The 13,317-nt window shown below is 36.5% G+C and overlaps 1 protein-coding gene across 1 annotated transcript in view; it reads left to right on the top strand.

Moving 5' to 3' along the window:
* CEP120 (centrosomal protein 120kDa) overlaps nucleotides 1–13,317 on the top strand; it is a 97,179-nt gene that overhangs the window by 21,938 nt on the left and 61,924 nt on the right. Inside the window, exons 6-9 of the mRNA XM_006885999.1 lie at nucleotides 4,554–4,751; nucleotides 8,594–8,824; nucleotides 10,230–10,446; nucleotides 11,323–11,494. Coding sequence (XP_006886061.1) covers nucleotides 4,554–4,751; nucleotides 8,594–8,824; nucleotides 10,230–10,446; nucleotides 11,323–11,494 — 818 coding nt within the window. The remainder of the gene's footprint in view (nucleotides 1–4,553; nucleotides 4,752–8,593; nucleotides 8,825–10,229; nucleotides 10,447–11,322; nucleotides 11,495–13,317) is intronic.

Here is a 13,317-nt window from a genome sequence, read left to right as displayed (position 1 = left end):
AAGATCATTCAGAAACAGCTTGGACAGTACATAGATAGGGAATTGCCAGAAGTTCAAGCAGGATTTAGAAGAGGCCGTGGCACCAGGGACATCATTGCTGATGTCAGATGGATCCTGGCTGAAATTGAGGAATATCAGAAGAATGTCTATTTGTGCTTTATTGATAACATATTTTACTGTGTGGATCATGACAAACTGGGGCTGACATTGAGAAGAATGGGAATCCCAGAGCACTTGATTGTGCTCATAAGGAACCTATACCTGGACCAGGAGGCTGTTGTGCAAACAGAGCAGGGGAGCACTACATGGTTTGGAATTGGGAAGGGAATGCATCAGGGATGTTTTTTTTTTTTTTTGCCTCTGTACATGTTCAGTCTATATCCTGGGCAAATTGTCCGAGATGCTGGACTCTATGAAGAGGAGTATAGCATCAGGATTGGAGGGAGACCATCAATAACCGGTGTTACACAACCTTGTTTGCTGAAAGTGAGGAGGATTTGAAGCACTTGTTGCAAAAGATTAAGGAATGCAGCCTTCAGTATGGATTGTGTCTCAGTATAAAGAAAATGATTCTTACTACTGGATCAATAGGCAGTGTCATGATGGATGGAGAGATCTTGTTTGGATCTACAATTAACATCATTGGTACCAGCAGTCAGGAAGTAAGGAGATGCATTGTGATGGGAAAATCTGCAGTTAGGGACCTTTCCAAATTATTGAGGAGTAGTGATGTCAAGTTTGAGGACTAAGATATGTCTGTTTCAGGCCATGGTCTTTCTAATTACTAGCTATGTATCTGAGACCTGGACAGTGAATAAGAATGACAGAAAAAGAATTGATACTTTTGAGTTGTGGTGTTGGAAAAGAGCACTGAACATTCCACAGATGGCCAAGAAAACAGATATATTTTAGAGAGAGTATAGCCGTAGTGCTCTTTGTAGGCAAGAGTGATGAGGTTTTGCCTTACATACTTTGGACCTGTTGTTAGGAGATGCTATTCCTTGGAGAGGGACATGATGTTGGGAAGTGTGGATGGTCGGCAAAGGAGAAGACCCTCAGCCAGGTGGATTGACAAGGTGACTACTGCAGTGGGCTCTTGTGTGTCAGGAAGTGTAAGGATGGCACAGGACAGGACTGGTTTCAGATCTTTTGTTCATAGGGTCACTATAAGGCATACTCAGTTCGATGACACCTAACAACAAGAACAACAAGCACATATTAGTTTGTAGGTGAGATATTACATTTTTATAGTAAAAACTTGATAAGGATAATTGACCTATTGAATATAGAGTGAGAACTAAGTAGTACAGTTCATAGTTCACTAAGACTAGTATAGTTCTTGGTAATAATGTAATGTGGCTTGTTGGAAATGGTTTTTTTGGCATACCTTTTGCTCTTGCCATTTAAAATTAAACCAAATTGACCATCTTTTTCTTGGTATTGTTACTTTTCTTAAAAATTTCATTACGGACAAGCCAAACATTTTAAAATTAGTCTCTTAATTTTTCCAAGCCAAACATTTTAAAATTAGTCTCTTAATTTTTCCTTTTCAGTCAAAAGCAATGGGAGAAACTGTCTAGCAGTAAATAACAAATAAACAAAACATTATCTCTACAGATATAAAAGGATTTATGTCATACTAAGTAGTATGACATAAGTACAAATTCAAATCTCAAGTTGCAATACTTAAAGATGCTATCGGCAAAATATTTAATAATCCAGGAAGCATCAAAACAAGATAGATGGATGAAATACAGAGTCACTGTACCAAAAAGAATTGACTAAAACAAAGCCATTTTAGGAAGAAATATATGATCAAGAGCAAATGATAATAAAGGAAGAAGTTCAAGAAACTTTGAAGGAATTGACAAAAAAAAAACCCCTAAGTGCCAGGTATTGATGCAATATTAATTGAGATATTTCAACAAACAGATGGCAGTTCTGCCTGTGCTCACAGGTTATGCCAAGAAATTTTGAGGACAGCTACCTGGCCAACTGACTGGAGGAGATCCATATTTATTCCTACTCCAAAAAAAGATGACCCAAGGACTGTGGAAATCATTGAACAATACCTTGTGCAAGCAAATTCTTGCTGAAGATTATCCAAAAATGACTAGAACAGTACATTGACAGAGAACTGCTCAGAATACAACCTGTATTTAGAAGAGGCCATGGCACTAGGGATGTTGTTGATGGCAGATGGATTCTGGATGAAAGTAGAGTACCAGAAGGGTGTCTATTTGAGCTTTATCAACTATGCAAAATTATTTGACTGTATGGATCACAACCTATTGAGGCCAACATAGAGAATTATGGGAACACCAGAACATTTGTTTGTGCTCATGTGCAACTTAGACCACAAAGCTTTTGTCTGAACAGAGCAAAGGAACACTGCATGGTTCTAAATCAAGAAAGGTGTGTATTAGGGATGTATCTTTTCTCTCTACTTTTTAAATCTATATGCTAAACAGATAATTTGGGAAGCTAGACTTTATGAAAAGGAATGTGCCTTCAAGATTAAGAAAGATTCATCGATCTTGGTTGTGCTGATGACACAACCTTGCTCTCTGAGAGTGAAGAGGACTTGAAACGTTTTCTGGAAAAGGTCAAGGACTGCAGCCTTAAACATCAAGAAAATAAAGATCCTTACCACCATGTCAGTAGACATGATTGATTGATTATTTATCTGTTTAACTCCCATCAATCATGGTAGAGGGAAGAGAAAAGATTGAGGTTGTTAACTGTTTCATCTTGCTTGGATCCACAATTATCACTCTTGGCACAAGCAGTCAGGAAAGAAAAGATGAATTGCATTGGGGAAAATATACTGTTACGGACTTCTCCAGAATGCTAACAAGCAGTAATGTCAATCTAGAGACTAAGGTATATCTGGTCCAAGACATAGTCTTCTCAGTTGCTTGCTGTATATCTGAAGGCTGGACAATAGAATTCATTGCCTTTGAGTTTTGGTGCAGCAGGAGAGTATTGAACATACCATGGAATGTTAAGAGAATAAATAGGTCTGTCCTAGGGAGGATGAAATCAGTTTGCTTCTTGGAGGCAAGGATTTTAAAGCTCTATTTCACATACTTTGAGCGTGTTGTGAGGAGGGACCAGTTCTTGGAGAAGGGCATCATCATACTTGAAGGGGTAGAAGGTCAGCACAGAAAGAGAAAAAGACCCTGAATGAGATTTATTGACACAGTGTTGCAGTAGGGTGAGATGTGTCAGGGACTGTGAGGTTGGCTCAGCATTTGGTAAGGATTCAGAGCCATTGTTCATAGGGTCGTTATAAGTTGTAGTTAACTCGATGGAACATAACAACATGAGTTAGTGGTAGGGATCTGCACTGTCAACCCAAAGACAAAATCCAGCAGCAGCTGTACAGGAGAAAGATAGGCAGCTGCTGATGCAATTTACTGTCCCAAAAAATCCTCTACAGGGTCAGCTATGAGTCAGTTCCGACTCAAATGTATCTAACAAAAAAAAAAAAAGCAGGAACTTGTGTGTAGGAATGAGTTTGAAGCAAGAGGACTGAATGATAGTCATTTATTTCTTCATTTTATAAATATTGAAATATGAAAATTTAGTTTCTAAATCTTAGGATAACAAGGATTTGTAATAGAATCTTTAATGATAATGTTGTTAGCTGCTGTCGAGTTGAGTACAACTCGTAGTGACCCTGTAAACAGTGAGTCTGAACCCCATCCTGTCATAAGCCATCTTCACCCTTCCTGACACACAGAGTCCATTGAGACAGTACTATTTCAGTCCACCTGGTTGAGGATCTTTTTCTCCTACGCCAAACCTCCACCATTCTTCGCATCATTTCCCTACCAAAGAATAACCCGTCCTAGTAACATACCTGAAGTATGTGAGGGAAAGCCTCATCATTTTTGCCTCCAAAGAGCTAACTCCACTCTCTCAAAGATAAATTTGTTTGTTCTTTTGACCATGGAATATTGATTGCTATTCTCCAACACCACAGTTCAAAGGCACTAATGATAATAATTATCTGTCATTCATTGCACTATGGAATACATGGGTTATTGTCTTAAAATTTTTATTGCTTTTCTGATTGTGACAGAAAGTTATCTCTTTGAATTTTATACTCTGCATGAATAAGGGAGAATGGTTAAGAAACTTTTTGTTAAGACGTGATAATACTAATGTATGAAATGACTTGGGTTAAGGATAGGTTTTGTTTAAGCCTTTTCTCATCAGTGTAGTAAAATCTTTGATGGTGACATGTCAGATAAATACGTAAAAATAAAATATTCAACATAAAATGCTTGTTTCTTCTTAAAAAATATGTGAATATAATATGATTCAAGGACAAGTTGAATGAAATGAAAAAAGTCTCTAAGCTAAACTTGTAAATTAACTAAACTAGTAATTTAGTTACTAGGATTGTGGTATTATTATTCCATCAGTTTTAAAATTTCAAGAAAAAATTATTCAAGTTTTAACAGATATTTTTGGAGTGCCTCAGACATACTAAGTACTTTGAGTGGTTTAGAAAGTAATTTTCTTTTTTTTTCTTCAATGTTTAGTTAATTCCATGTACCATGAAACTTCCAGAAAGACAACCTGAGTTTTTCTTTTACTATTCTTTACTGGGAAATGATGTCACAAATGAACCCTTCAATGATTTGATGAACCCAAACTTTGAGCCTGAAAGAGCATCTGTTCGTATACGCAGCAGCATAGAAATCCTTCGTATTTATCTGACTATTCAGTCCAAGCTACAGGTAAGTATTGTAGCATTTCAGAAAAACAAAATAAGCTAACCTAAAAAACACACAACGTATGAACATTAAGGAAGGAACTTCAATTCTATCCTACTAAACCTTAAAAAAGGTTCCACTTCTATAGTGGAGGTCATTTTAACACCCTACTTTTAATTTTTTAAGGCTTATCCTGACTTGAGCAAGTCATTGGCATAATAGTAACATAAGGATTTTCAGAAATATACTTCCTTTTCTAGTTAATTGAAGAAAAATGGAATATCTGTTAGCAGTCCTGTCGAAATTATGTGTATTACTAGAGCTGTGGGCACAATGAAGTTTTGATTAGTGGGAATGTCAAACATTGTCTCTTATGGATGAATAAAAGAAAACTATGTAGGTTTTGTCCTTCTTAAAGCAGGCTTGATCCACTGACTTGTCTTAACTGTGTTTAGACTTTTAAATACATTTAACATCATTTTGTTACAGTGGAAATAGGAAAAACCATGTTTGCCTCACTGTGTTTTTGTTTATTTCGTAACAAAGAACTGAACTACTTTTTAAATTTCAATTTTTAAAAAATATTTTCCACTATAAGAAAGAAGGAAAACTGTATTGGTTATTATCATGATTATTTTAATAAAATATCAGTGAAAATGTTTGGATCTTGTTTTAGGAGTTTAGTACTTGATCTTCCAAGGAACAGAAAACAGTAAAACTTTTTTCCTATCTTTGATTTTGCTTAAGATAAGCAATATCCTTCTCTGCATTGTTGAGCTTTGGAAACCTACTGGAGGGTTAGCTATGAGTTGGTTCCTACTCCATGGCAATGACTGACTTTTTAAAAAATTTAGTTTTACTTGTTATTACTAACCTTCACATTTTTTTTTGTTTAGTAGCTTTCTTGAACCTCTTTAGAGAACTTTATCAGTTCCTTGTCAAATAGTGTCATAATAGCAGAACTAGAATTGAATCTAAAGTCTACCAACATTCTCTTGCAGTCAGATTCTGCATGAGGTGATTTTAGCTTTCTTGATGTCTATCTACCTGTGCACTCTAAGCTATGACTGTATTTCCTTTTTTCAGCAAATACTTGTGTTTATCAGTGTATTAGATGGTGGATATGAATAATCCTAGCCCATTTTAAATTTTGGAGTTTATGATATAGTGGAGAAAACAGCTAAGTAAACAGGCAGTTACAATTCATTGAAATTTATAGTAATAGAGTCACCTGAATTTATAATGATTACAATAACTACAAAAAGGGAAATGCACTCTGAGGTTGTTTTAATGTACCATATTTTCATTCACTTTCTGACTTTGTACAGTGTTTCTTTGAATGACCATTTTTCTCCCAACCTCCACACATACTACTCTTCTTCCAGATTCCACACACACTACTTTTTCTCAGTTTTTCAGGTTATACACATCTTTTCTTCCCTGTGTGTTCCACAGTAATGAATGAATGAATGATTAATAAATATACAGTGACATTTGAAAAGTACCAAACCCAATCCACTACTGTAAAGTTGGCTCTAATCTGACTCATGGCAACCTTAAAAGACAAAGTAGAACTCTTCCACAGATTTCTTAACAGAAAGAAACAGAGTACTATGTCTTTTTCCTGTGAACTAGCTCACGGGTTCAAACTAGCGGTATTTGTCTTATCAGCCAAGTGCTTAATCACTGTTTCATCAGGGCTCTTCAATTTATATAGAGAATACCAATTTATAATGTTAAAGGTTTTAGAATAGATTTGACATAAGTACTTTTCATTCGTTCTTATTAACTGATGCCTGCAATGCTTGATATTTTTTTGTGGAATATGTTGTTTTTTTTAGGTACCATCAAGTTGAGTATGACTCATAGCGACTCTTTGAACAGCATATCTGAACTCTGTTCTATCCTGCCCCATCCTCACACGTCTGACACACGAAAACCCATTGCTGCACTGTGTCAGTCTACCTGGTGGAGGGTCTTCCTGTCCTTCACCCTTCCTAGCATTTCTCCAAGAAATAGCCCCTCCTAGAAACATGCCCTAAGTATGGAAGGTGAAGCCTCTCTATGCTTGCCTCCAAAGAGCACTCTGGCTACACCCTCTCCAAGACATATCTATCTGTTGTTTTGGCTGTCTGTGATATGTTCTGTGCTCTTCTCCAAAACCACAGCTCAAAGGCGCCAATTCTTCTGTTGTTCTTATTCATTGTCTAGCTCTCAGATGCATAGCGAGTGATTGGAAAGACTATGGCCAGAATCAGAAGCACCTTCATCCTCAAACTGACATCATTACTCCTCAATAATATGAAGAGGTTCTTAACTGCAGATTTCCCCAGTGCAGTGCATATCCTTATTTCATGACTGCTGGTACTAAAGGTGTTAATTGTGGATCCAAGTAAGATGAAATTGTTGACAGTTTCAGTCTCTTCTCCATTGTCCTACTAGTCCAGTGTTAAGAATCTTTGCTTTCTTGACATTGAGATACAATCCATACCAAAGGCTGCATTCCTTAATCTTCTGCAACAAGTACTTTTCAGCAAGCAAGATTGTGTCATCTCCATAATGCAGATTATTGATGTGTCTCCCTCCAATCCTAATGCCACATTCCTCTTCATAGAGTCCAGTTTCTCAGATAATTTGCTCAGCGTACAAATTGAATAGATATAGTGAAAGCGTACAACCCTGACAACACTCCCTTCTTAATTATAAACCATGTATTGTTTCTCTGCTTTATTGTACAATAACCTCCTGGTCCAAGTATAGTTTTTGCATGAGCACAGCTAAGTGCTCTGGGACTTCCATTCTTCTCAAAGTCAGCCACAACTTGTTATGATCCACATGGTCATTTGCCTTTCCATAGTCGATAAATCACAAGTAGACATTCTTCTGATATTCTCTACTTACAGCCAAAATCCATCTGTTATCAGCAGTGTAAGTGAAACCCTATGATTGTTTTCACACTGACATACTACTGACATAAGTAAGGAGGCCTCGGGGCCCTGTGTTAAGCACTTGACTGTTAATGAAAAGGATGATGGTTTGAAGCCAGCGCTACTCCAAGGGAGAAAGAGATGATGATCTGCTTCTGTCAACATACCAGCCTTGAAAACGACATGGGGCTCTTCTCCTTTCTCCTGTTTGGTCACTATGAGTCATAATCGACTCAGTGGCAGTGGTTGTGGTTTTCAGTTTCTTTGTGCATGTGTAAGTCACAGTGGCTTTGCTTCTAGCATACAGTTTACAATTTCTTGCTTTTTTCATGTCTTGTTTCTTGCTATTAAATGATTTTTCCTGCTATCCTTTTGAAATGTGTTTTTTATTTTCTTTTGTAGTTCCTTGCATGTGCCATGGTTGTTGAATGCAAACTATTAACTAACTTTACTATAGATTTTCAATTTATATTTTAAAATAAAATTTCTATTTTAAGGGAAATTTTGTTAAAATATTAGAAAAGAAGAAAGTCAGGAAATATGCTGGAGATAGCCTGTTAGTATAGGTAAAGTATACTTTGTTAACTGTGAAGATACAGAAAAACTTATTTGTGTATTTATTCTTTAATAAAATACAAACATGTACAATGAGATTGTAAAGTAACACTAGCTCCAAAAAGAGGAAAAGATGATAGTAGATGAGTATGTAGAAAACAAGAATTGAAAATGAGGCAATAACTTCATTATTAAGATCCTAATAAACTTTGATTTACCAGTTATAATAAGCATGGGTAGGGTTTTAATATTTACAGTCACTGCAGTACCTTGCATTTTGTTTTCCTTAATATAAATAGTTTGATAATTAACTAGCTCTACATATTTAAGAGAGAGGAGAAGATACAAATTCTTATTTTTCTTTTGTCCTTCCTTTCATATTAGATCCATCTCTGTTGTGGAGACCAGTCACTTGGAAGCACAGAGGTACCATTAACTGGCTTACTCAAAAAGGGAAGTACCGAAATCAACCACCGCCCGGTCACTGTGGAGGGCGCTTTTACCCTTGACCCCCCAAACAGAGCCAAACAAAAGCTTGCACCTATTCCTGTGGAGCTAGCCCCAACTGTGGGAGTGTCTGTGGCTCTGCAGAGGGAAGGCATAGACGACACCCAGGCAAGTAGTAACTCCCTTTGCCTAACCCCTGTCTCTGCCTGACTTCTCCAGTATTGCTCGTAGTAATATGCCGAAGTTGAGCGTCAAAAGAGTTACCTAATACGAGAAGCTGTTTGTTACTCTTAATTAGTGGCCTAAGTTATTTGTTACCTCCTTTCCAAAAAGGGGGATGTAGTTATACAGTGGTTAAAGTACTCAACTGCTAACTGAACCTACCACCTACTCTACAGGAGAAGGATATGGCAGTCTGCTTCTGTAAAGATTTATAGTCTCTGAAACTCATTGGAGGCTGTTTTGCTCAGACCTGCAGTGTAGTGTCTCTGTGACTTGGAATTGACCTGCTATCAGGGGTTTGGTTTGGTGAATTTCAGAAAGACCTTACTGAAAAGTACTATGGCTTCAATAGCTGTGTCTTTATATATTACTATATCCAGACATTCTTTCATGTACTGTAAATAGTTTTCCTTTTATTCAATGACTGTCATGGAAGAAAAGCTCTGGTAAAAGAGAACATTTTCACACCTAGTTCTTTGGGCATCTGCATTAGTGGTAACTTTCTGGTTGACACAGTTAAGATAAGGATCTTGATTCTTTATCACTTTATAGTACTCATACGGTCTTTAGCCAGTTTTTGTAACAGTGCTGGACATTTGCAGTGTTTCAAATATCTATCAGACATTAACACTACATTCCACCCCATTTCCAGATCTGTTGTTCATAGGGCATTAATGAACTTTGGTGTATTTTCTTTCAAAGTACAGATCTTATTTTTATGTAGTATATGAATTTAAGGTAGGAAAACTGATGTAAGATTTTAAAAGATAAATGCATATACTTATAGAGGAGAATGGAACAAATATGAGACGACTCAATTAAGATACCTGAAGTGTTTTTTTTTCTTCTAGTCATGAAAATTAGGCCTCTGTGTTACTCTTTTGGTGAAGAGTGGAGGGATGGTGCAGGAGAGGAAGACCCTCAATGATACGAATTGATTCTGTGATTGGGGTGATGGAAATGAGTGTGTTGGAGACGGCAACGTTGGCACAGGATAGAGCAGTGTTTAGGGCTCTTGTACATAGGGACTCTATGAATTGCAAGCAACTCGATGGCACATAACAACAACAAAAACCATTTCAGTAACAAAACATGCCTAAGTTATTTTCTAGAATACTTTTTTTCAGCCATTAATATGACTTTGGGTGTTCTCCTCTGGATATCCTATGTCCTTGTTTCTTCCTTTTTCTGGTCCTAAATGCCATAAGAAAGTTTGCAAATTATAATTAAAAAATAGAGTAGGAATATCCAATTTGAGAAAGCAAACCTGTATCTAAAATAAAAAAGTCAAGATTTTTGCTTAGTTATCAAGTTCTTTGCTTATTGTACTTTGTTTTATAATTGTGTTTAGTCTTTAATTGAATTAAAGACCCAGAATGAACATGAGCCAGAACATTTAAAGAGGAGAGTTTTAACTCCCATAAAGGAGATGACATCTTCTGTGCCAGAATCACCAAGTTTGTCCCCTGCTCCACCTCACAACCAGTCACCTCCAACAAAAGATGATGCAACAGAAAGTGAAGTGGAAAGCTTGCAGTATGATAAAGACCCAAAACCAAATTCAAAGGGTATGGCTTTGTTTTTGTACATCTTTCAGGTATCAGATTTTGTGTCTTTTGTATAGAACTGTGACACCTTTGATGAGTTCTGAGTGAAAGGTGTTTTTAAAGAAGCTGTGTGTAGTTTTACAAAAATTTCAATTTTAAGTAATTGCTATGTGTTAAACTTCCTAGTAGGATGCTTTTAACCGACAAGACATTTTCCATTTTCCTTAGACTATAAAAATAGCAACTTATTAAAAAGGTTTAGAATGTAGTTCTTTCAGTGTTTGCTTAAAACCATTAAACTCTCAAGTATTTTGAATCCATTGAAATTTAAGAGAAAATAGCTGCTAACTGCTTTGGATAGTAAAATAATTTTTTTTTTCATTCTAATAATGCTAAGAGAATGTCTGGGAATTCATACCTTTTTTAACTGATTTTTTCATCAGTTGCTTTTAAGTCTATAGCTATATTCAGAAGCATAAATAATTAGATGAGTGATGGATTAGGAATTAGGATATATTGGATGCAAATCCTTCTGCCACTGAGTGGCTGTATGACTTAGATTACTCACTAAGTATCAGGTCTCTACTACAAAAGGGAAGGATTAGCTATCTCTTTCCAAGTTTTAACTTTTCGCTGAATTATCTTTTTTTGGGGGGGATACCTAAAATAATAAAAAATTAGTTTTTAAAAAGTGATGTTTATGCCTTAGTCTCAACTATAATCTTTTGAAAGCTAAGTTATATGCTACCTTTTAGAAACTTAGAAATAAAATAATGCCTACTAGGCACCAGTCAAATGTTACTAACTCAGTACTATACCAGTATATGTTAAGAGTAAATGCTTTCTTTATATAGTTCTGGTATGAACTGTGTTCATTTTTCCCAATGTTCATTTTAGCCATGAATTCTGTACCTGCTTTGGTCCAACCAGTCACTGCATCCAATGCTTCAGAAGGCACTTCAGGACAGAAGATTGCTGTTCCAGCTACATCACATCACTTCTGCTTTTCAATAGATTTAAGAAGTGTCCATGGCTTGGAAGTTAGTTTTCCAATCAACTGTATATTAAGGTGTGATACGATTTTGTTTCAAGGTACAATTTTTTAAGGAGAGATTCCTTTCCTCATTTTGAGCAGTTGGAGAGGAAATTGTGACCAAATAAGTTACATTTGTTAAATCTGTGAACTCTAGTGCTGTAAGGCTATGTCCTAGAGTCCTTCAACTAAATCAGGCTGGCAGTGGTAATGTAAGAGGGACAGTTGTTGATAAGTAAGTGTTGGTAATTTATCAGTTTTTGTTCTTTTGTCCCATTAAGTTTGATTCTAACTCATATTGTTGTTAGGTTCTGTTGAGTGGAATATAAGTCATAGCAACAGACCTGAATCCTGTCCTATCCTGTGCCATCCTTACCACCTCTGATGCACTTGAGCCCATTGCTGCAGTCATAATGACCCATTTAACAGAGTAGAACTGTCCCAGAGGGTTTTCTAGGCTGTAATTTTAGCAGGAGTAGGTTTTTGAACCTTTTCTTTGACAAAGCCAGATATGGGTAGACTTTCTTCCAAAGGCTTTAATTTGTCTGTTCTGGTATTTAAAATCTGATAGCTCTTGAGTTTAGAGGGTGGTGTTCCTTGAAAAGATGCTATATCTCTCTCTGCTATCAGTTTAGTTCTGAATCAAGAGTGACCCTCCATCTGGATTTTGAGGCCTATAAATTGTAAAGGAGAAGATTGTCTATTTTTTATCTTCAGAGCAGCTGGTGGATTAAAACTTCTAGAGGTTTCCAGCCTTTCAGTTAACAGTATAACTGGGCTTTGGACCATCCACCAGATCTCCCGTTGAAAAGATGCTGTAGGTTAAAATAATGTTTTTATAAAAAACTCAAACAGGTTTGAGGCCTTGAACACTAATGAATAAGACCAGATGAGCTGTGGAGGCTATTAAGAGTATCATCCGTGAAGAGTGCAAAAGGTCATTACAAAGACAGAAGAAGAAAAGACCAAAATGGATATCAGAAAAGACTCTGAATATTGCACTACGGTGCTGAGAAGCCAAAGCAAAGGGAAGAAATCAAGAAGTTAAGGAGCTGAATAGAAAATTTCACAGGGCAGTATGGAAAGACAAAGCAAAATAGTACAGTGAAATGTGCAAAGAACTGGAGTCCCAAAATAAAAAAGCTGTGCTTGCTCAGCATTTCTTAAGCTAAAGAAATTAAAGAACAAATTCAAGCCTTGAGTTGAAATACTTAATAAGGATGCTGTGGGCAGAATATTGAATGATCCAGGAAGTATTAAAAGAAAATGGAAGGAGTATACAGAGTCACTGTACCAAAAGGAATTGGCTGACACCGAACAATTTCAAGAAACAGTATATGATCAAGAAGCAATGGTGATGAAAGAGGAAGTTCTGTTTGCTCTGAAGGACTTAACAAAAAATAAAGTCCCAGAAATTGATGGAATATCAGTTGATATATTTCAGCAAACAGATGCTGCCCTGGATGTGCTCACCAAGTTTTGCCAAGAAATCCGGAGGACAAAATACATGGCCAACTGACTGGAAGAGACCCACATTTATTCCTGTTCCAAAAAAAAGGTGACCCAACAGAGTGTGGATATCATCAGAAAATATCACGCATATCACATGCAAGCAAAATCCTACTGAAGATTTTCCAGAAACAACTAGAACAGTACATTGACAGAGAACTACCAGAAGTACAAACTGGGTTTAGAAGAGGCTGTGGCATTAAAAACATTGTCACCCATGTCAGATGCATCTTGACAAAAAGCAAAGAGCACCAGAAGGATATCTTATCTGTGTTTCATTGATTTTGTAAAGGTATTTGACTGTGTAGATTACAACAAATTGTTGTTAACCTTGGGGAGAATGGAAATCT

The sequence above is a fragment of the Elephantulus edwardii genome, unplaced genomic scaffold, assembly GCF_000299155.1.
Source record: "Elephantulus edwardii isolate Elephantulus edwardi_28Jun2011 unplaced genomic scaffold, EleEdw1.0 scaffold00046, whole genome shotgun sequence".
In the NCBI taxonomy this organism is placed as follows: domain Eukaryota; kingdom Metazoa; phylum Chordata; class Mammalia; order Macroscelidea; family Macroscelididae; genus Elephantulus; species Elephantulus edwardii.
Note: the sequence above shows the minus strand (reverse complement) of the source record. Positions and strands in the feature narration are given on the sequence as shown.